Consider the following 25,118-nt stretch of genomic DNA (forward strand, 5'->3'; position numbering starts at 1 on the left):
TCCAAATTGGCCACATGTACTAGAGATAATCATAAGGCCTTCGTCACATATGTCTGTAATCTCAAAGGTAGCACCCAGATCTATTCAGAACTGGTGGTCAACTACACCACATAAACAAATGCCGTAGATATAGGAAACTTGCTGGCTGACAGATTCAGTGAAAATTTCACCCCTCTGTACCCCATCAGTAAATCAGGACATTCCCAGTACCTGCCCCCTTCTCCTTATATCTTTGGATCACTGCTCTCTCAAAGGCAAAAAATACAGCCTTCTTGGGACCTGATAACATTTCAGGCTGCATATACATGAACTCAGGCAGGAACTTGCAACACCATTAGGTGCCCTATTCAACCAAAGCCTGAGTACCAGTTTTGTCCCAGCTGAGTGGAGGACACCCACTGTCATCCCTTTACACAAGAGTGAAGCATCCACTGATCTGGGAAATTATAGCCCCGTCAGCCTAACTAGCCTGATCTGCAAGGCCATGGAATGGATTATCATGGACCTCATTAACAAGGAAATTGGCAATCTCCAAACACTCGATCCCACACAGTTTGGCTTCATCAATGGGAGGTCATATCTATTAAATTTGGTCAACTTTTTTGAGACAGTCACCAAAGCCATGGATGAGGGGAAGACATTGCATACCGCCTACCTTGACCTGGCCAAAGCCTTCAACACTATTCTCCATTCGGGCATAATAGATAAACTCTCTCAACTAGGCATCAATCGGTATGTTACCGGATGGGTAGCCACCTGGCTCACTGATAGAACCCACCTAGTCAATGTAAGGGAAGCCACCTCAAGCAGTAGACCTGTATCAAGTGGCGTACCCCAGGGTTTGGTCTTGGGGCCTCTGTTATTTGGGATATACTTTTCTGAGGTACAGGCCAAAACCAGTGGGCTATGGCTGACCAGGTTTGCAGATGACTGCAAGCTGGGAGCTGTCATCAATTTCCCTAGTAACATGGGCATTCTCCAAGAGGGTCTCACCCAAACAAATGACTGGTGCAAGAAACATGGCCGCAAGCTGAATACAAAAAAATGCATCATCGTCCCATTTGGGGAGAGAGATATCCCCACAAATTATCATATTAATAACAAAGTTCTAAGCATGCTGTCAGTCGTGAGGGATTTGGGCACCCAGATTGACAGTAGCCTGACTTTTGACCACCATGTTGCTTCCATTGTACGGAAAGCTTTCTACATGGCCCACCTCATATGTAAGGATATCTCATCCAGCGACAAGGCGGTCATAACATCCCTGTATTCTTCCCTTATAAGGCCCATTATTGATTACAACACCCCATTCGGCATGTACCTCGCAAAGCACATGCAGCAGCTGGAGAGACCACAGAGGTTCCTCACCAGGAGAATCCAGGGCCCCAAAAATCTACCATACACAGATAGCCTAAAAGCTCTATCCCTCTACTCTGATTCTTACAGGCTCCTCAGAGGTGACCTCTGTCTGGCATACAAGGCAATCTTGGACCCCTCCTTGATGGGACTGCTGCATAACCGCAAGTCAATCTCCACTCGAGTAACCCACGCATGCGGCCTCAACCTGGTCTGTGACATCAATAGGACTTGCTGGCGGGACAAATTTGTGTCCCAGGGACTCCCCCATCTATGGAATAGACTCCCTGTCCATGTCAAGCAGAGTACCTCTTTACCTCTTTTTAAGTGCAATCTGGATAAGTGGATGGGAAATAGAAAATACATCCCTGGGATTCCACCTGTGTCACTGCTGGACAGGAGTATCAGGTGCTGATTTGTCTATGCATAGACTAAACTCTTGGCTAGGCTTGTAAGGGCCTCAGGGCCAATAGCCTAGTAACTTCCTTTCATCCTATAAATGATGACAACAATAAATCTCAAATAGCTAAACCATCCTTGTACTCTAGGTCCTCTATTTGTAATTCACAGATGACGTCAGTGATGTTGTACATTAACAAACACAGATGGACCAGATCCTACCCCTCCCAACACCTTTGTAAACTAACTATGGTAAACTGTGAACTAGCAACTCAGCACAATCTGAGCTCATTGGTTGCTTATATTCTGTTGAAGCAGAATATTATGGCAGATGAGCCGAGCAGGACCTGGACCAACCCACTAATGGAAGTTGCACCCAAGGGCCTTCCAGGAATTGATCCAGCTGTGGGGAATGCCTGAAATAGATCTGTTTGCCTTCATTCACAATAGCTAAAGAAATTCTTTTCCAGGACTCCTAGCACAAAGGCTTGGAAGACAAATGCCTTTTCATTGTCATATGTTGGGTTGTTCCTTTATACCTTTCTAACCTTTGCTGTGATAACCAGGGTATTAAGGATTTAGGATTCTCCAAAGATGATTCTGGTTAACTCCCTTTTGGCCCAAGCAACAGTAGTTCTCCCTTCTCAAAATGGCCAATGGCAATTACAACAAACTTCCTCACGGGATGGATTTACTTACACAGCACAGGGGGTTGTTGATACACCCCAACCTTCTTTTTCTTCAACTTGGATAATAGAATTTTAGTACCTTTTAAGCACCTGTTTTCTGGGATGTGGAGTAGGTATTAAATGAAGCTAAGAAGCCTGCTACTACAAAATCATATTTGCCTAAGTGGAAAATATTTTCTAGTTGGTGTCAAAGCAAGAACTAGAATCCTTTTAAGACTCTGATGCCTATGGTTGTATAGTATTTGTATGAGTGATTAACCTCTGACCTTTATTACTCTTCTATCAAGATTCACCTCTTTGCCTTCTTTGCTTTTCTGCCCCATGGATACTCTCTTTCTACCCTGCTTCAAGTGAAACTGTTTTTGAAAAGTGTTTAACATATCCTTCCACTTAGACGACAGGTGGCTCCTTCTTGAAATCTTAATAGGTTTATAGGCTCATAGTTTCATAGCTATGTACTAGACTAGCTGTCCTTGGGGGTTATTTTAAGCCTAGACAGTTTCACCTTTGGTGCTTCAATTAACTTAGCCTATTTTGTGTTAGACTGGCCTTACCCATTCCATGGTCAATAATGATATGTTACCCTTAGTGTTAATAACTGGGATCAAGTGCAACTAACTCTGGGCAAAACTGCAATCCAAATTGTAGCTTGCTACAGATCCCCAACCATGCCCCAGGATTCCCACTCCTCTTTTCTTGATGTACTGGAAAATATTAGGGTTCAAACAAACACCCTAATAATGGGCGATTTCAACTCTCCCACCATTAACGGGGAAAACTACTCATGTACCAACTCCTTCGCTCAACGCTTTCTGGAATTCATAAACTCCAGTGCCCTGAATCAACTTATTCACACCCCCACCAGGGGCAAGAATATCCTAGATCTAATCATTACCAACATGAGTGACCGGTGTTCCACACCTGAAGTCAACGCCTCATTGGTCCGATCCGACCATAAGCTAATTACCCTAGATATCCACATCCTGCCCCCACCCCCCATTAAGGAAACAATGGTAAAAAATTTCTCCAAAGCCAACTTCATACTTCTTAAGTCAGAAGTGGTGAACTTCACGACAATACAGTTACGACTACTGAATCCTACACAATTGCACTTTATAAGCACTTACACGAGTGCATGGATCGTGCTATCCCAAACAGAACCAAGACACTATCCTCCAAAAAAAGGAAGCCAATCTGGTGGTCCTCTGCCATAAACAAACTGTACAACAGAAGGAAAAAACTGTTGCAAAAGAGAATAAAATCCCATGAGTGGAGGAGCTCCCTGGTCAGCCTCAGTAAGAAGCTGCGATCCCTGATAAAATCCTCCAAAGCTAGTTACGAAAACAAAATCGCCACCGATTCTAAAGACAACCACAAAGCATTCTATAGCTATGTTAAGAATCTCAATGGCAACACTCAGATCTGCTCTGAGTTACAGCACAATGACACTAAATATACAGACCCAACTGATATTGCTAACATCCTGGCAGATAGGTTCAGTGCTAACTTTAACCCCGTCTCACCCCCTAAAGAGCCCATCTCTATACTGGAAGAATGCAAAGTTCCTGTAATCACGACTGCACAGGTAAAAACCACACTCTCCAAAGCCAAGAACACAGCATCCATGGGACCAGACAACATCCCAGGCTGTGTTCTACATGAACTACAGAACGAACTGGCACCCCACCTAAGTACCATGTTCAGCCATAGCCTCACCTCAGGCTTTGTGCCCGCTGAATGGTGCACAGTGATGGTTATCCCACTCCAGAAGGGGGGAGCCACTACGGACCCCGAGAACTACCGCCCCATTAGCCTGACGAGCCTGGTCTGCAAGGCCATGGAATGTATCATCATGGAACTTATAAACAAAGACATTGGTAATCTCCAAACTCTGGATCCAGCCCAGTTCGGGTTTGTAAAAGGCAGATCATATCTCCTAAACCTGATAGACTTCTTTGAAGCAGTCGCCAAAGCTATAGACGAGGATAAGGTGGTTCACACAGCCTATCTAGATCTTGCCAAGGCTTTCAACACCATCCCCCACTCTGGAATTATAGATAAACTCACTAAACTAGGTATAAATCCCTATGTCACAAGATGGGCTGCCAACTGGCTCACTGACAAAACTCACACTGTGAAAGTGGCAGACTCCAAATCTGATATCAGACCAGTGACAAGTGGAGTACCACAGGGTTCAGTCCTGGATCCTCTCCTGTTTGATATCTACTTCTCTGAAGTACAGGCTAACACAGAAGGTCTTTGGCTAATGAAGTTCACAGATGACTGCAAATTAGGAGCCATAATCAAAACTCTTAACTATGTGGACATCCTACAAAAGGGCCTCACTGAGACAGATGCCTGGTGTCAAAGCCATGGCCTCAAGCTCAGTGCCAAAAAGTGCATTGTCATCCCCTTTGGTAAAAACTCTGTACCCATGAACTACAACATAGGCGGTAGTATACTTAACACCGAAAGTGTGATAAGAGACCTTGGGACACAGGTGGACAGTAGTCTCTCCTTTGTTAATCACATCGCCACAGTAGTCAGGAAATCCTTCTACGTGGCACACCTCATCACAAAAGGTTTCTCATCCAGAAAAAAGAGGTCATTGTTCCCCTCTACTCATCACTCATTAGACCCATTATAGAGTACAATGCCCCTTTTGGTATGTACCTCACAAGACATCTACAACAACTGGAAAGGCCGCAGAAATACCTCACAAAGAGGATTACTGGCCTCAAACAGATGCCCTACGCAGACCGTCTCAAAAAACTCCAGCTTTACTTCGTCGCATATCAGCTACTCCGAGGTGACCTCTGCCTAACATACAAAGCTATGTCAAACCCAGAGCTGTTGGACATGCTCCACTTAAAGAAATCTCAATCCCTCCGAACTACACGCTCTAGGGACCTAAACCTTGTCACCACACTAAACAGAACATGCCGGAGGGATAGATTCTTGTCCCAGAGATTTCCCATACCCTGGAATAAACTACCTATCTATATCAAACAAAGCTCCTCATTAGCACTCTTCAAGAAAAATCTTGATGATTGGATGGGAAATAGGAAATTCACCCCAGGGATCATTTCTGTGGCTCTGCTCTACAGTGGCAAAGGAAAATTATTTTCTTGGGTGGCAAAAGCCAGGGTACCTTTTTGTCTGGGCTTGTATAGGCCCCAGGGCCGATAGCCTAGTACCTACCTATGAACCTATCATACCATAGATAATTTGAGGAGACCCCTGCATGAGATAAAGTATTTAGGAGCTGTCTCTGTCCATTAGTAGTACAGAGGGCAGACCTGGGGTAATTTATTTGTTTCCCATCCATAGATCCAAGCTGCTTTTGAATATGTGCAGAGATGAGCTTTGTTTTATGTGGATAGGGAGTCTGTTCCAGAACAGTGGTATCCTATGCGAGATAAACCTGTCTCTCCCAACCATTCTGTTAATGTTGCAGAAGAGGTTTAGATCTCTAGACTGAGTATTTCTCATGCCATTTGATTTGCTGATGTGCAGTAGATCCATCAGTATTGGATTGGAGGATGCCTTATATGCCAGGCACAGGTCACCTGTTAGCAGTCTGTAGGATACAGACTGTAGTGACAGGGCTTTGAGTTGGTCCATGCAAGACATATTGTTTAAGGCTTATATCTTTTTACTACGGTACTTCTGTGATCATTTCCCTTGTTGCATGTGTCTGGTCAGATAAGTGCCAAAGGGGGTATTATACTCGATGATTAGCATAATGAGGGCTGAGTAAAGGGGGGCAATGACATCCCTAGATCTAGACACAATCCCTTTGTTTATAAGCTGTGCAATATATGACTTTCAAATGATAATGCACACGTGTAGGCTGAAAGCTACTTAAATCCTGAACAACTGGATCAGCTCTTGGGGGGAATATTGTCAGTGTGGTAGTTGTATTTTAATTTTATACTGGAGAGACTTGCATTTTTTCCTTTTGAAACTGCACTGCTCATGAGGCTGATTTGAAGTTATTATCTTGGGAAACAGTGTTAATCATTGTACTGACTCCTACAAGAAAAGTATCCAAGTTAGAAGATCTTATGGTGATGCTCTGATCTAGTACTTGATGGCTGTATTGCACATCAGCTAGTCAAATGGCATCAGAAATACTCTAGAGATCTAAACCTCTTCGGCAAATATTTCCTCTTTCACAAAATAAGGTAACTTTGAGAACAAATCCTTCCTTTTTGCCTAAAGTGGTTTTCAGGGTTTACTTTGAGCCAGACTATTCATCTCCCAGTTTTCTATCCAGAATCACAAAATAGGGGAGAATGAATTATATATACTTTGGATGTCCACAGGCAACTCAGATATTATGTTGAAAGGACAAAAGCCTTCAGGGATTCTAATCAACTGTTTGCTCCTTTTATCTTACCTTCATAGGAAATAATGAGTGTCAAAACAGACAACCTCTAAATGGCTGTCTCATGCTATTGCTTTTTGTTGTTCTCACCATAACAAGACACTTCCAGGTAAAGTCAGGGCCCACTCTAACAGGGCTTGGCTACTTCTGTGGCTTTTTGAAAAGGAGTGTACTCAAGAAATATATTGGAGGCAGCAACATAGTCATCTGAGAACACTTTTACCAAGCACTACAAACTAGAATCTTTCTCTAGGTCTGGAGCTGGCTTTATTTATTTATTTATTTTCCAGTTTGATAAATGGGAGGTGAGGTGGTCCAACGACATTCATGTCCTGGGTACAAAAGGTGTAAAATTAACAGTGCAAAGAGAAATATAGACATTAACTAAAATAAATGGCAAGAATACCACCATCAGCATAAAATTGTAAAAAGGTGTCAATTTGGTAAATATTTACAGAGGATAATTACAGCATGTACAATATATTCAAGTAGGAGACAGATTAATCCAGGGGCTCCGGGAGTCTGATCCTTCTTCCTCCTTCTCCTCCTTTTCATTCTAACTTCTGGTATTTGTCCCATATAGCTTAGGCTATTACAGCAGTGATCTAAAGATGAACAAAGTAGAGTTGTTAAGTAAACAACATAACAGTAGGTATTTGAATAGGTCACTTTTGAGGTAGGAACACCCTCCCTTCCTCCAGTCCTCTTCTTTTTGTTGTTTTTTGTGCCAGGTTGTTGATATTTTCCTTTCCTTTTCTTCTAGAGCATGCCTAGCCCCTTTTGTTCTGAGGCAGGAAAGCTTTAAGAGTTTGGCACCCTTGCCACTGACTTTATAACACTCTCCTCAAACTACAGTCCTGTACTCTGCAAGGAAGGTGCCTTACAGATTTTGCAGCTATCCGGTCATCGATTAATGGTAAGAAACGTCCCATGTAGCTTGGGTTACTGTAGTAGTTATCAATTCAAACATCTGCTTTATGGTAAGTTTAAGTTTGGCAACTGTATTTCTCTTTTATTAAGAAAACATTGTGAAAGCCCTATCAAATACTTAAGCTGCATCATCTCTAAAGCATAAAACATTTTTTGGTCCTTTTCCTGCTAACCGTCAGGTTGATGTAACTGCCCATTTATTCCCTACCAGGTGAGAACTGATTGTAGTGCAGCTGTAATCCAGGCAGTGATCCTGGAGTTTGTAAGGTGAAGCCGTATTTCCCAGTGCATACCCAGTAGTACTTCTGGAGTCAGGCTTGGAATGGGCATAGTCTGAGACTGTCACTTGCTTCTGTAAATGACTTAAGCTCACAGGTGCCCCACTGACAAGTTGTCCCCCTCTAGGTTTTCTGTTCCCTCTGAGGAACTTGTGCAGGGTGTATGTACTCGGCTATGTGTTTTCTCTTCCTCCCATAAGAGAAACAAGTGGACACAGTACCTGTAATCCTCCCACCAACATGGAGGCTACTTATTTATCACTGATTTCCTTTTCTTTGGTGAGAGGTTCTTGTACTCCACTTTATCAGGGAACGTGACCATTAACTGAATGGAATAATAAAAAAGTGTTTTCCCAGTTTATTTTTATCATGAGATTCTGAAACATTTCCAGAATCTGGATGTAGCTGTGTATGTGTTACTGGGGAAAGTTTGATGTAAAAGGCAGTCATTCTGCTGAGAAAAAAATCAAATTCCTGTTGAACTAATATAAACTAATATTTAGCTGTGTTTTTTGTTTTCACTGTAGCTTCTAGGCAGTGGATAGGTCTGTGAACTGGAAATGCTGGTTTACCACTTTGAATCAGAAAATGGTTGCTTGTCTGATAACCGAGGCATACTACAGCAATGTACATGTCAGTGAACAGAAACAGAGTACTAACCTAATTACCAAGTGTGGAAGAGAACAGTGATCAAAACATTGAGAAGCCAATCAAGCAGTGTAATCCTGCAAGATATATTTAGGGAAGAAGATAAGTAAGAAAGAATGAGGGGAATGAAACTCAAAATGATAGCTAAAATACAAAATAAAAAAAACAACTTTAAGTACCACATAAGGAAGTTTGGTACTCATACAGAATGTCAGACATACCTCATATAAACATTTAGTGACCATGCAAGTTGAGATAACTTATCAAACAAATCTACAAACCAAGGATCCCTAAAATAAAGCTATAGAGGGACAACATATAGACCAGAACCTTTAGCCTTCTCTTAATGAACCTTATATCTTACAGGCTATGCCTGCAAGGGCTGATAGGCAGCTGTTGATAATGGTAACTTCTCTATATTCCTCAAATCCCTGTACTGTAATGGCATGCCTACAATATCTGTGTTACTTATGTCATGAATGCCGTCCTCTTCCAGACTTGGTAAGTAGGTTAGTCAGCAGCTTCTGTTTGCTAGTGAGTAAATCTGAGCAGTATGCTAGGATTATCAGAGAGGTAGCCCTGAGAAATATTATGAAAGATGGCTGGATGAGAGTGTGAAGATTGACATTTTACATACCAGTCGTTAATTGCCAGTGAATTTTGAGACAGTATTGACAAAAGTCTTTTGTGGCTTCTTCTTGCTGTGATCACTGTTCTCTTCCAGACTTAGGAAATAGGCTAGTCAGCTGTTAGTGCAAAGGATTAAGGCTCTGAGATGTTTATGATCTGATCCGTGTATCCAGGGTACAGGGTTTGATTCCTTTCTCCTCTATTTTCACCTGCTGTGTGACTATGAGCAAGTCACTTAACCAGATAGTACACCTGGGTCACCCCTGAAATGGGATTATTGTATCCAGTAGGATTACTTGGTTGACAAATGTATAAAAATAAGAGGGATTTGAGTGGGTCTGGTTAGTGAAGAGTGTGCAATCAGTCAACAATTCAGTCATTTGGTTCACTCTTAATGACACAGTACCCTTTTAATAAGCATTACTGGGGAATAATGCATCTCCTGGAACCTACATGACTTATGAGTGCAGCCATGGTTCTTACTAAACTTCCTAGTTGCTGCCATTTTCTAAATATTTCATGCTGCTGTTTGACAGTGTTGATTATTTTGTAATGTGTGTGTGTGTATGTCTCAAAAATAATGTTAATTTTTGAATTTTTTTGTATAGCTCCAGCGGTATGTTAGAATACTTAACTGGTATGTTTGTAGTATGATGTTATACATAGTGATCATGCATACATTTACTGTGTGCTGTTATCTATCCTTACTAATAAAGTATTGGTTAGTATAAGATCAGACAAAAGGCCTTCTAGCCAGCAGGTTCCAACTGGTTAGCAAAGCTTTAATACTGGGTGATTACAGTATTCCTATGGCTGATAATATTACTATTGCATTACATTTACATGACACTTGATACCTACGATGTAATGGGATCCTATCTCGCCTACATTCATGACAGATGGGTTCGGAGACGATCCATCGGCTCTGACTCGGCAACTTATACACTAGCACGAAGTCTCTCATTGGCTGGGCTACTCCCTATCCCAGGATGCACTACACCTGCTTCCCCAGATCTCGTTTGCCGCTTTACAAGCTGGACGTGGTCTCGACTTGGCTGGAGCTAAGTGGTTCTTTTTACCTTTATTGGTCCTTGACCTTGGGGTTTTTGTCATATATTAACCAAACAGCTGTTTTAACAGCTATTCTTTATACTATTTGTGACTTTTGAGTGCTTGAGTGTCTTCTGGTACTTTATTTTTTTCAGTCGGGCAAGGCCCGTTTAAGTTAGAGGGCCTTTGCCCTACCCTTGTGTACTATTTAATTTTAATTTCCCTTTGTGGTTAATTGTTTTTTGGGCCAAGCCCGTTTAAATTAGAGGGCTTTGGGCCGTTGGACTTGTTTTGTCTGTTTGTTTGTGAGGTAAATTTTTCCTAAGTGCTCGCGCCAGTGTGTCTCGCGCTTTCAGTTGGCGCTTTTTTGTTATAGTGCTTACTTTTTGTGGCAAAGCCATTCTTGTTGTAGGGCCTGTACTATGTCTAAAGAACAAAAGTCAGGTTTTAAAAAATGCACTCGGTGCAGTTATAAAATGTCCATAACAGACAGTCATTCAATCTGTGTCTATTGTTTGGGGCCGAGACATCTGCAAGAGACTTGTAGCGTATGTCATGCTTTTTCTGCTAGAGTTCTTCAAGAACGTAAGAACAAGCTGATTTTGAAAGGGCTTATCAAACCTTCTTTTGAGGAAGCCTTAAATCCTCCTGTTGCTTCCAAAAAGAAAAGATCGTCGGCACCGACAAGTCCGTCGGAGCCGACTTCTAAAAAGACAAAATTGACCTCTTCTTCCTCGGCTCCACTGACTTCGGGGCCGAGGGTCGAAGGGTCTGCCTCGATACCTCCTACTTCAGCTCCATTGCCTTCGGAGCCACAAGTTGGAGTATCGAGAGGTGAATCACCTCCATCGGTTCCAATGGCTTCGGAGCCGGTGGAAGTGTGCAGCTCAGACTCTTCCCCCTCGGCTCCGAAGAAGGCTCCTTCGGTGCCGATGGTGGTCCATGATGTGGTGGAGTCGGCGCCGATAGTTTTGGAGCCGTATCGGAGCCGGTCCCCTTCTCTCTCGGAGCCGAGAAGAAAGTCTTCTCGAGTGTCTACCTCCTCTAAATCCTCGAGACTGTCAGATTCGGACCTGGATAGGGTTTTACAGAGGCTATTCCAGTCTCCAGTGTTTACTAAAATGGTCTCGGCTCCAGCACAGTTTGCTTCGGAGCCGATCCCCCCTCCAACACATTTGATTCCTCCTCCAACCTCTTCGGAGCCGTTGGAGCCAGTGGTGGTGGAGCAATGTGGAGCCATACGGTCGGAGCAGAGACCCCTTACAGGCCCCTCGACTCCGACTGTGCTTCCTACCCTGTTCTCCGGTTCAGGGTTTGGTACTGCGACCTCTTCAGCCGGGCCCGAGGGGAATACTTTGGGATTGGGTGCTTCGGTGCCTAGTCTTCCTCTCGGAGCATCGGCTGCTGGAATTCCCAGTGCCATCGTGGCCTCTAGACCAGTGACCTCTTTGGATTCTGGAGGTCCGGCCTTTGAGGCCATGAGGAGCACGCTGGCCATGCCTTTGCCGGTTCAACAAGTTTCTACCTCACCGTCCCTAGATTTGGAGACTGGTGCCTCTGTTGTGTCACAGCCCCCCGGCAGCGGGGCCCCAGGGCCTGAGGATACCCCCATCGGAGGTTCCCTTCTTCCTGGTGGTCCATCCGAAACTGCTTCGGATGAACCCCCACGGAAGAAATTGTGTAAGAGGAAACACGTAGACTCCCAAGATGAGTCTATTACATCGGATACTGACCTCGATGACGCAGAAGGGTCCCCCAAATCATCTTCGGATGATATCTCCTTCTCAGATATCTTGGAGATTCTGAGAGAGAGAGGTGACTGGCAAGCCAAAACCCCTTCAGCTGAGGAGTCAGTCTTCCTCAAGGCCTTTGGGGCCCAGCCTTCCGCCTCCTGGGTGTCTCCACCCTTCGATGAACTCCTTGATTTGGTTTCTCGAAGGGTGTGGGAACACCCTGATTCTGTGGAACCTGTGCCTGCGAGGCCCAATAAATTTTGTCAGCCCCAGAAGGAGTTTCTCACAAAGGGTGTGCCTGTAGATGCTTTGGTGGTGGCTTCTGCCACACAGCAGGACGTGGCAGAGGCTTCGACGTCTATTCATCCTCCTAATAAGGACTCTAGGAGTATGGATAGGTACGGGAAGCGTACCCTGTCCTCAGCGGCCTTTACCTTACGGTCGCTGAACTACTTGTGTCATTTTACGAGGCTCCAAAGAGATCTTCTCAAAGAGCTAAATGACTCTCTGGTTGGTAATCTACCTGAGGCGCTGGCCCCGACTGTTGGCGCACAGATGACTACCCTTTCTTCTATCGTTAACTCGTCCATGAGGCTCATTTCGTATGCGGCCGAAGGGGCGAGTAGAGCAGCGGGAACAGGCGTTGCCCTCAGGAGGCAAGCCTGGTTACGCTTGTGTTCGTTCACAGAGGCCTTCAAGTCTTCCTTCGCCGACGCTCCCTTTGATGGGTCATCTTTGTTTGGACCCAAGGTGAAGGACACACTAACTCGGTGCGAGCAGGAGGGCAAGACTTTGACTGCCGTTGGGGCCCGTTTTTCCGCTCCTTCCAGGCCTTATCCCAAGGCTGGGAGAGGAGGGAAAATGTGGTTTAAAAAATCCCAAAAGTCTTTCTCTACTCCACCCAGTGATTCCCCCTCCAGAGGCAGGGGGGGGGGGATTTTGGAAGACGCCGCCCCAGAGGTGGCAGAGGCCCCTGTAACTCTGGAGACCGCGATTCCTTTCGTGGTTCTTCATACAACCAGCGTTCCTGAGTTGTTGCCCGACTGTGCAACTCCGGAGCCAGTCGGGGTCGCTTTGCACACCCACAAGCTTGGGAATCCATAACAAGCGATCGGTGGGTGCTTCGCATCATTACCGGAGGATATATCATACCCTTCAACAAACCCCCCCCTTTCTTTAAGGGAAATCCCGGACGTACCACCCAGTCAGCGGGATCAGGCAGCATTAGAGGTTTCAAAGCTGCTAGAAAAAAGAGCCATCCAGCCTGTCCCCATCAACCAGATCGGATCAGGAACTTACTCAAAGTTATTTTTGGTACCAAAAAAGACAGGGGACTTCAGGCCCATTTTGGACCTCAGTTCATTGAATCGTTTAAAGAAGTCCAAATTCCGAATGGTCACTCTCCAATCTATTCTTCCTTTGCTGGAAAAAAATGCATGGATGTGCTCCATAGATCTCCAGGACGCTTACTATCACATTCCCATAGCTCAAGAGTCCAGGAGACATTTACGCTTCCGCCTCGGAGCCAGTCATTTTCAATTCCGAGCACTGCCCTTTGGTCTCACCACAGCCCCCAGGGTGTTCACCAAATGTCTGGCAGTGGTAACTGCTCACCTGAGAAGTCTGGGATTCCAGGTGTTTCCTTATCTAGACGACTGGCTCCTTACTGCCACCTCCGAGCATCTACTACTCCAAGCGCTCAGAGCCACGCTCACCTTGGGCCATTTCTTGGGGATCACGTTCAATTTGCAAAATCTGTACTACAGCCATCTCAGCGTATTACTTTCATAGGCGCAGACTTAGACACAAAAAGAATGCGCGCCTATTTACCGGCAGCAAGAATTCAGGTCTTACAAGATCAAGTCAAATCCTGTCTCCCCCTACAAAGAGCCCCGACCCATCAGATCCTACAACTGTTGGGCTCGATGGCGTCGACCATACTTTTAGTTCCCTTGGCCAGACTTCACATGCGAATTTTACAATGGCTACTGTCGGTTCAATGGTCCTATCAGGAACTTCCCTTGAACCACTTAATCATAATCACGGAAAGTTGCCGTCGAGATCTTCATTGGTGGCTTCTCCAATCAAATCTCGACCAGGCGGGACCCTTTATACCTCAACGTCCCATTGCCACTGTGACTACGGACGCCTCCCAGGTAGGGTGGGGGGGTCATTACCTGGACAGGTCGGTCCAAGGCACATGGCAGATCCAGGAAACACATTTGCATATCAATGTCCTGGAGATGAGAGCGGTACTATTGGTACTCCAAGCTCTCCATCACGCTCTCCCACAGGGCCCGATTACTATCCTATCCGACAACATGTCGGTGGTGTGGTACATAAACAAGCAAGGTGGAACCAGGTCCTACCCACTATGCAGAGAAGCCATGAGACTTTGGCACTGGGCGGTAGCTACCAACCGCTTTCTAATGGCAACGCACATACCGGGGAAGTCCAATGTGATTGCGGACAGATTAAGCAGGACCATTCTTTTACCCCACGAGTGGTCCCTCAGAGTATAGCTGCGAAAATCTTCGACAGATGGGGTCTTCCTTGCTGCGACCTGTTTGCCAGCCCTCACAATGCGAAATGCAGAGAGTTCTTCACACTGTTTCCTTCTCAGGGACAGATTCCCAGGGACGCTCTGACTCACATTTGGCCCCCCGGTCTTCTCTACGCCTTCCCTGCATTCCCCCTCCTACCGAGGGTGATACAGAAGGCTATTTACTTGGAGAGCGAGATGATTTTGATTGCCCCGCACTGGCCTCGTCAAGTTTGGTTTCCCTTCCTACAGAGGCATGCGATAGAAGGTCCATGGTTTCTGGATCCGGTGCCAGACCTGTTGACTCACCAGTCAGGACGGCGTCATCCGTCTCTCAGGTCCTTGAAGTTGGCAGCATGGTTACTCCACTTCCATCCTTAGTCCGAGACAATGCTCTTTCGCCGGACGTGGTCCACATACTGTCTTCTTCTCATAAACCTTCCACCATCAAACTTTATTCCAGTAAATGGAAAAGGTTTGCCTTCTGGGCTCATGAATGGGGTATAGACCCTCTCACTGCACCAGTATCAGAGGTTCTGAATTTTCTGGCCTCCCTTTTTCAGTCGGGCTCTTCAGTTTCTACCATTAAGGTTCAATTAGCAGCGATCTCTAATTTTCATGCTTCTTTTGAACCTTCATTGATGTCTCACAAACTTTGTAAGGCTTTCCTTAAAGGGGCTTGGCTCCTTAGGCCTCCTTTATCTCAGCCTGTTCCCCGTTGGGATTTGAATATGGTTCTTGCTGCCCTAACTGCCCGTCCTTTCGAACCAGCTGCTACTTGTGATTTAAAATTTCTGTCTTGGAAAATGGCCTTTTTAGTAGCCATAACATCTGCTAGGTGAGTTTCAGAACTTCAAGCTCTTTGTTCTGATCCTCCCTATTTGATTTTTCACAAGCATAGAGTTTCATTGAAATTAAACATTGCATTTATACCAAAGGTGGCCTCCTCTTTCTGTATGCAACAAACTATAGAACTCCCTGTCTTTTTCCCAGAATTCTCCAATAACGCAGAATATACTTTGCATCAATTGGACGTACATAGACAACTACGTTTTTATTTGAATAGAACCGCTCAAACGCGGAAATCAAATCAGTTGTTTGTTTCTTTTGCAGCGAACAAATTGGGTCAATCAGTAACAAAAGCCTCCATATCTAAATGGATTAAAGATTGTATCATTTTTATTTATTCACAGGCTAATAAAGACCTTCCCTTTCCAGTCAAGGCTCATTCTACCAGGGCAATGGCTACTTCCGTAGCCTTTCACTCCAAGTTATCAATAGATGATATTTGTGCTGCGGCAACCTGGACTTCTCCGCACACTTTTATTTCTCATTACAAGTTGGATGTGGTTTCTCGAGGCAGAGCTTCCTTTGGTTCCACAGTTCTCAGGAGTGTGTTCCAATGAGCCACCCTGGATGTAGGTGCTAGGGACGCTGTCCCATCTGTCATGAATGTAGGCGAGATAGGATCCCATTACATCTTTTAGTTATGTACTTACCATAACTTCGGATGTATGGGATCCATCTCACCTACATTCATAAGTACCCACCCTCCTTCCCCCTTCCTTTTGGATTTAGAGGAGCTGTAGTCACTTTTTTCTTGGCGTTCTTTCTTGAAGAACTTTAGTTGGTTATAGTGACTAATAGTGTTGTCTGTGTTTACATGGGTGTATGAAAGCGAACAAACAAGATCTGGGGAAGCAGGTGTAGTGCATCCTGGGATAGGGAGTAGCCCAGCCAATGAGAGACTTCGTGCTAGTGTATAAGTTGCTGAGTCGGAGCCGATGGATCGGCTCCGAACCCATCTGTCATGAATGTAGGCGAGATGGATCCCATACATCCGAAGTTATGGTAAGTACATAACTAAAAGTTAATCAGATTTCATAATTTTGTTTATTAATTTTGTAACTACTTTTGTTCGTTTTCTTTTTTATCTCTTCCCTTTCTCGGTGTAACTTACTTTCTGTATTGTCAGTCTTCAGGTGTAATTAATTTAGATGAAATGCAATGATTAAGTTCTGTGCCAAGATCAAATGGCATTATGATTGTCCAGTTTGTAATTTCAGATGTAACTGTTTAGCACAATAGTCATAATAAATAAATAAAATGCTTTAAATTGATGTTGGAGTATCTAAATGATTGATCTTTTTGTTTACTGTATAGAAATCATTCTTCTGTCCAAATACCTTTGAAGTTTCATGCAGATCCTGAGATATCTGGTAAAAACCGCTACAAGTACTTTGAACGGTAAGAAAAGAGGCATTGCCCAACAGTACTGTTCAGATGTTTGTGTAGTTACAGGTTCTTCAGCACATGAACAAGATTGTAGTTGTTACCGCTAATAGAAAAATGCTACCTGAAGTAACAAGATCCTGTGATGCGTTTGATGCATTATGCCTGCTGGATGTAATACTAAGTTTTGAAGCTTAGCTTTTTTAAGGTGAGCTAATGAAGTGCGTCACTGCAGATGAAGTTGAAAGCAACATGTCGATGGCCATTTTCTGTAGAATGAAACTCCTCTGCATATTTCATTCAGTGAACCCTTTCCCTTTCCTACCCTTATTCATTACTGCTGTTTCTGTAGAGGCCTTACAAAGTAGTGCTAGTATGAAATTTGTACCTACCTAGTCTCAGCTTTGTATATTGTAACCACCACTGGAAGATGCAAAAACTTGACACATCTATGTTCCAGCCCTTCTGAAAAAAATTTATTTATTGCATTTATTGTCCTTGTGATCCCTGTGCTTCAGAGCCTTTATTACAGACACCTGGGATGCACTGCTAGAAAATAAATGTATCAAAGCAAATTGTTACATTTCTGTGTGCAAAGAAATAAAGTGGGCATGTATAAAACAGTCCTTTGTTATTTATATGTAACAATAAGACTCTGGGCATACAACACTTGTAATACATTAAAATATAAATAATACATAAAACCGATAATATAAAGTGGAAAAGCAAAGATACGAATATACACCAAGCAAAAGAGCAAAGAAACCAAAAGTGCATATTTTATAGCTGCTTTTCTAAAGTAGTTTGTTTTTCTTTTTGTGTCGTATTTGTTATCACAGTTGTGCATTTTGTTTACACACTGGCATTAATGTGGTATGAATGTCAAGATGTATACTTACTACTTTTATAAACAAGGGAAAGTCCTCAAAATTAGTCTCAACATATACAGTGTATTTATTGGTCTGGATAACTGCTAACTTTTGTATTGAACTTGATTCAGTTATTTATGTTTTTTTAGCATGTGTTTTAGATCAGTTGTGACTTTTTTGTTTGTTTTTTTGTAGATGAGGTGTCTCATAGGTCAATTGTCATGTATATATATACACATACAATATTAATATCATTATTAGTGTATGTACCACACTTATTAGTTTATGTAGCAAACTGGAGGCAGATGCCTCAAATTCTGTGCAGTTTATTTGTAGAGGTAAGATAAAACCAATGAAAAGTAAGATTGTATTAGGGAACAGAAAATGTAAAAATCTTGCAGGTTTTCACCTTCCATCAGTCCTTTGGAAGGCAAACAGTAGGAGACTCCAGTGCTACACAGGTTCTTTCTCATTTCTATGAGGCAAGTTTCTCTTTCAAGCCAAATGCCTTATGTGCAAAAGATCAGTGCCTTCTTCTTCTGCTGTAGAGGGAGGCCAGAGTCTCTTCCAAGCAGATGTTTTTGTGTCTCACTGTTGCATTCCTGTCTTGTGGAATTTCCTGCTGTGGAAGCCCTTGGCCGGCCCGACTATCAGAGTAAAAATCTCACTCCTCCTAAGGCTGGCAGACGTCCTACCTTGACGTCAGTATGCTTGGGTATAAAGGGAGACAGCCAATGCCATGACATCAGTATGGTTTTGCCGTTGGAGCGTGAAGCAGTGTTTCAGTGGCCGGTCGGTCTGCACCAGAGAGAGGTCTTCTAAAGCTAAGCACCCTATTGGGGAACTCTTTTTCTTCCTTAAACTCATGTCAGATAAGGTTAACAATCGTCTCCACTGTGGTAAGTAAATCCCACACTGAGACTTTCATACATTGTGTGTCACCTGTCTAGGCCAGGATCACGACATCCCCAGTTGCCAGTTTTGCACCTATTTCATTTCTGGGACTGTCAGGGCTGAAATCTTAGCTAGGCATCTTAGTCAGCCTTCTTCTTTGCATCGTTTAATGGCGTTCGCCAGTCATCTTGTGGTTGAGCGCTCTAAGTGTAAGAAGGACAAGGAAAAAGACCCAAGCTTAGTGCCTTGGATGACAACCATTCACTGTCTGCCAGTCCCCCAAGGTTCATTATCACTGAGGAAGATGAGGCACTTTCACAGCCCCCTTCTGCGACCGAGGTGGTGGTGCAAGCCTTGTTGAGGCCTTAAGGAATCCCACATGCTGTCAGGTCCCTCAGCTTCAGCACAGGCCCTGGCTTTCATTTCGTCACTCAGGTCCAGAGACAGTCTGAAGATCTGTGCTTCCTTAGAGTGATCTTGTACTGGTGACACTCCTCTGAGGCTTTAGCCTGCATTGGTTCTGGCTTACAGAAAGACTGGCATCAGGATTGCAGATGTACCTAGACCCAAGGCCAAAGCTGCTGCGAAGAAAGGTTCTACCTCAGATCTTATGCCTAGGCCTACTGGCTCCCACACACTGTATTATCAGCAAGACCTGGTCAGATTAGCTGAGGACCTTATCTCCTTAGACAGAGCTAGGCAAACCTCCTTTGGAGTCTTCCCCAGGGAAAAGGAAGAGGGATCCTACCCCTGAAGTTTTCTCTGAACCTCCTGATTCAGATGAGGAATCTGACCAGGAGGAGTCTGTCTTTGAGGAGGGACCTTTCCTTACTTCTTTTGAAGATTCAGATTCTGAAGAGAATCTGCCTTCAGCTTCACCTCCTGAGGATATATGACTTTTGGGATAACACACAATGCCATAAGGAAATATTTCCAGTGGGTACAGAAATACACACAATCTAAAAAGAGGGTTAGGGAGTTCCTTGACCTCATGGAACGCAAACCTTTGGCTATTCCTCCTGTATTGGAGATGGTAGAGGATGTTTTTCTCTGAATCCAGATTCTCTGCCTCCAGCCCCTTGAAAACCAGACAGGTTTTACAGGGTGCTGGACTCGCATAAATACCTCTTCAAAAAAAACCCTGCTGACCCAGAGGTTGCCACTCCAGGTCCCAAAGGAGCAAGAGGCATCTCCTCAAAGAACCCTTTACCTACTGACAAAGAAAGCAGGGCCCTTGATAGGTTTGGTAGGAAAAAGTCTATACTTCTGAAACCCTAGCCATGCGAGCCCTTAACTGCGGGTTTCATATGATAAAATACCAACAAAGTATTTTAGACAAAATGAAGCAAAAGTTATCCTCCCTGGAGGACAAGAACATTTCAAAGGAATTGTTGGTCCTTTGCCATTCCAGCTTCCAGGTAACTAGACACTCATTACACAGTGGCTGTGATGCTATGGAGGCCTATAGCCAAGCTGCTGTATCTGGTTCTGTCATTAGGAGGCATGCCTGGCTAAGGGAAAAGACCCTACTAGAAATCCATGGCAGTTACCTCCGAGAGTGGACCTTCTGACTCAGGACAGGAGGAGGTTTGTGCATCCTAACCTACAGACTGTCAAACTCTCAGCCTAGATAATTCCCCAAAATTCTACTCTGAGCATACCCTAAGCAGACAAGTTCAAAACATTCTCAAAGAGGCTAGAAGGCCTAGTACTAGGAAATCATACTCTGCCAAGTGGAAAAGATTTCTGATTTGGTGTCAGCAACAAGGCCTCAATACTAACTCAGCCAGTATCTCTGCCATTTTAGATTACCGGCTACCCTGGTTGACAGAGGCCTATCCTTTTCTTCCATCAGAATTCATGCCTCTGCCATTTCAGCCCACATTCCTACTCTTCCTCCGATCTTTTCCTACCTCCTGATGAAAAATTCCTTGGGGGAGTGGTTCACATCAGACCTCCGAAAAGAGAACCCACACCTCCATGGGACCTCAGCTTTGTTCTTGAAAAATTGACACTACCCCACTTTGAACCAGCAGCTTCTCATGATTAAAAGTTCTTAATTTGGAATACTGCCCTTTTACTGCCTGTCAAATCAACTAGGAGAGTCTTTGAGGTGCAAGCTTTCATGGCAGTGGAACCATTTCTCATATTCCTCCCAGAGAGAGCACCACTCAGGACTAATCCATCCTTTAGTCTCAAGGTGGTCACAGACACATCCTTGAATCAAGCTATGCACTTGCCCACCTTCTTCCTCAAGCCGCAGAACTGGGGGAAAGAATCCTTCAGTCCTTCGTTGTGCACAGACAGCTTCGCTACTATCTTGACAGAACTAAATCTTTCAGAAAATCAGACCAACTCTTTGTGTCCTTTGTCATTGGCTCTGAAGGGAAACCATTCTCCAAACAGACTTTGTCCAAGTTGATCCCTCACTGTATTTCCTTTTGTTACCACCATCATGGTAGAAAGCCTCCAGAAACTGTAAGAACTCACTTCACTCCAAACACTACCACTTATCAGCCTTCTCCAAACCTAGAGCAGGATTTGCTACTGCCATCTTGCATGGAATCCTCCCTTCTCCATAGTCTACCTTCAACCCTCATCTCAGCATTGGGAATCATCCCACAAGTCAGGACTACAACAGTGAAACACAAAGAACATAGTACAGTTGTGTACTCTTAACATAAATGTAGATGTTCAAGTGTATTCACTGTTGCATTCTTCTTTCTCTCCCTCCTTCCCCCTATTGCCTGCAGGAGAAGTCTGCTTCTATCTTCTTCACTGACCAGATGACCCCCTGGGTATTTACCCTGCTGGGCCCTTTTTCTACCTTTGACCCTTGCTTGTGGTTCATCCTGGGGGCTCCTACCTTCTAAGAGGCAAGAAAAAAATGATGTCATGGCATCAGCTGGCTCTCTCTGTACCCAAGCATACTAACGTCAGGGTAGGGCTTCCACAAGCCTTAGGAGGAGGGAGATTTTCACTGTAGTAATTGGGCCGGCCTAGTGCTTCCACAGCAGGAAATCCCACAATTCAAGACTGCAACAGTGAATACACTTGAACATCTGCATTTATGGTAAGTGTACACAAATGTACTTTCGTCCTCTTTCTTATGATCATTCCCTCCGCACTTACAAACATCTCTGGTAAGCAGAGTTACAGCCCTTTCTTCTAATTCCCTACCAGTAGGTGCTTCCAAGTAATAGTTCATACACTTTCCCAGAACATACAAATTAAAGTTAAATAGTCATTCAAATAACAGGTTCTCTCAGAAAGCACAAAAAAAAAAAAAAAAATTGTAGTGCTTCGTACAAAATCAGTATTATTCACCTTCTGCTATGCTCGTGTCAGTATTAGATCTGATGTTCTTTTCATTCTTCCTCAATGTATGGTAATGATCTGACCTCGGAGCCAACTCAGACGGATACACTAGACTTTCAGATCCAAATCTAGAGCTCCTCCCACTACCCATGACACCCTAGTTAGCTAACAGTACCTCAAATGTCATTTGCCACCATGTCACACAGATGTAGATCCCTCTCTGAGCTGCACTGGATAGTGGGTTTTTTGCTGTTTTTGTTAATTTTTTGTGAGTAGTTACATTTAGCTATTATATTTTCTACTACCTTTATCTCCCCTCTCCTGTTTTTGTCTAATATGCGAGTTCTTTTCTGATTGTGTCTCCCTTACAGTTTTTTCTAAATCATTTGATAGTCTCTAACGTACCACAGTTGGTACTTGTCTTTTTCTCCCTTTAATTTTTTTCTACCCTTTAGGAGGTATTCTATCTATTGGTGGTAGTTTGCTATTCCAAAGAAAAAGGTATGGGCCTTTTTTCCCCTTTCTGATATTTCTTGCTTTCTTTTAAGCTATGTATGAGAAACCAAATGGTTTTAAAAAGTGCACTTCCTGTGGGCAAAAGATTCCTAATTCTCATGCCCACATGGAGTGTGTCTATTGCCTAGGAGCAGGAAGAAGCCTTCTAAATCTTCTTTGGAGATTAAGGAGTCTTGTAAGAGATCTGCACATTCTCCAGAGCCTTCAACTTTGACCGCTGCTTGATTGGAGCCTCCACAAAAAATTCAGAAACATTGGAGCCAACTTTTTCAGATCCTAAAGGAAAGTACATGGAACCAAAAACCTTGGCACTGACTGTTATACTGTCAAAGTCTCCTTCAACCTGCTCACCTGGTTTCACAGTTCAACCTGCTCACCTGGTTTCACAGTTGAACCAGTCTCCCCTCAAATCCTTTCCCTGTTTCTCCAAACAACATGATGGAGTGTAGACCACGATCGACAACCTTGTCCACCAGGTTCTCCAGAAGCCTCCAGAAGATGATGAGGAAATTCCTCAGAGTTCAGATTCAGATGGGGGTTATTCCTGCTACATTTCCCATTAGAACTGTGAGCCTTCCGTTTACTTCTCATGTAGTGATCTCTCCTTATCTGATCTATCCCATGGTTTTGGAGCTGTCAGATCCAAGAACCCTGAGAGTGTTGGTTCCGAAGATGGCTAGGTCTTTGACTCCAGCAGTCTCCCTGATTGGTTCTGCTCCTATTCCCTTGGATCAGGATTAGTATCCGAGCTGATGCATCAGCACTGGATCCAGGGGGCTGATTTCCACTCTGAGGTTTGGCACTGTATAGCTCGGGTCCAAGTTCCTCCTTGGGGCACAAATTCAGGCAGGGTCAAGACTTGGTTGCTTCAGAGGTTTAATCCCCAATGCAGCCAACCATAGCTCCTCCCAGTCCGTCTTCCTTTAAAGTAGTGGAGAGGGCTATTTCTTGACTGAGAGATCTAATTACTCTTTCATTATTGGATCCTACATCCCTTCCCCTTGCGGGTCTGATCTCTGATCCTATCCGATCTACTCTACAAGGACAGGCTGTACCATCTAGCATCCATACAGTCCACACTGAGGAACTTAGCCTCTCTTCAGATACCTCCCCAGATCATTCACTGAAGAGGTTCCTCGAAAGAGAATGTGCAAAAGAAGACACTTAGATTCCCATATGTAATCTTCTCACCAGAGATACTGACCTTGATGAAGGGGAAGATTTCCCCAGATCTCCACTAGATGACATCTTATTTCCAGACATCCTGGAAATTCTTAAGCAGAAAAGTGGATAGTCTTCAGATACTCCCTCCCCAGAAGAGTCAGTTTTTCTGGAAGCTTTTGGTTCCGATATATCTACATCTTGGGTCACTCCCCAGCAGATGAGTGTATTGATTTAATCTCTCTCTGTCTAACCAATTCCCTGATGCCCAGACAAAATGTTGACACTGCTGAAGGACAGACCCCATTGGAGCCAAGGAATCCCTCTTGATGCTATGGCTGTGGTGACAGCCATAAAAAAAGGAGCTAGAGGAGCTCCTCTGTCTATCTCCCAGACAGAGAGTCCAGGGCAATGGACAGGTTGGGAAAGCACATATTTGCTTCAGTGATCTTTGCTTTGAAGTGCCTGAATTATTTAGTGCACTTCACAAGACTACAGCAGGATTTGACCAAGAAGCTGTCCAAATCCCTCTCGGATTCCATGTCTGTGGAGGACTACAAGAGGTCCTCTTTACAGCTGGACACTCTGTTATCCATCTCCAATGTGGGTCCATGAGGTTGCTATCTCATGATGCGGAAGGTACCTCACAGGCTGCCGGTTCAGGCATAGCCATTAGAAGACATGCCTGGATCTGGTTGTGCAAGTCTGCAGAGGCTTTTCAGTCTTCTTTCATCAATGTTTCCTTTGGTGGGACATCTTTGTTTGGCCCTTCTGTGAAAGAAACACTTTCCCAGAATGAACAGGATGGAAAGACCCTGTCTGCCACAAAGATATGATTTTCTACTCCTCAACAATCTTTTTCCTGGAATCAAAGAGGAGGCAAGAAAATGTGGTTCTGCAAGTCCCAGGGATCTTTCCAGGATTCACACAGGAACAACTCATCCAGAGGCAGAGGGGAAGTTCAAATGGAAGACACCATCCTCGTGGCAGAGGAGGCCCACAAAACCAGAGTTTCTGAGATTCTTTTTGACTATCTACCTCTGGAGGCAGTCAGGGTGCACTTGTCTTTGCACTCAGTTGCTTGGGCTTCTATAACAAAAGTTTATTGGGTGCTAAAAATAATAATACAGAGGGTTTTTCTTACAATTCTTCCCGATTCCTCCAAACAAAAGAAGAAAGCTTTCCAATGCCTCACCCAGTCAGAGAGAAGCTGCAGCTCAGGAGATTTAAAAGCTGCTAGACAAAAGAGCATCCAAGAGGTCTCACCAGATCAGAGAAGATTTGAGACTTACTCAAGGTTCTTTTTAGTGCCAGAAAAGATAGGGGACCTGAAACCAATTTTGGATCCAAGCACCTGAACTAATTTGTGAAGAAGTCAAAGTTCCAAATGTTCATGGTTCAGTCCAATCTATCTTTTTGTGCAATGGATGATTGGATGTGCTTAATCAATCTTCAGGATGCCTACTGTTAAATCAAGGTGAAC

The 25,118-nt window shown here is 44.0% G+C and overlaps 1 protein-coding gene across 1 annotated transcript in view; it reads left to right on the forward strand.

Annotated features, from left to right (window-relative positions):
* The window catches only part of CFAP91 (cilia and flagella associated protein 91), a 1,839,442-nt gene that overhangs the window by 299,195 nt on the left and 1,515,129 nt on the right, over positions 1-25,118 (forward strand). Inside the window, exon 4 of the mRNA XM_044071500.1 lies at positions 16,809-16,892. Within this exon, the coding sequence (XP_043927435.1) occupies positions 16,809-16,892 (84 nt within the window). The remainder of the gene's footprint in view (positions 1-16,808; positions 16,893-25,118) is intronic.

This window comes from Protopterus annectens, chromosome 5.part0 (assembly GCF_019279795.1).
Source record: "Protopterus annectens isolate FY-2018-M chromosome 5.part0, PAN1.0, whole genome shotgun sequence".
Lineage (NCBI taxonomy): Eukaryota > Metazoa > Chordata > Ceratodontiformes > Protopteridae > Protopterus > Protopterus annectens.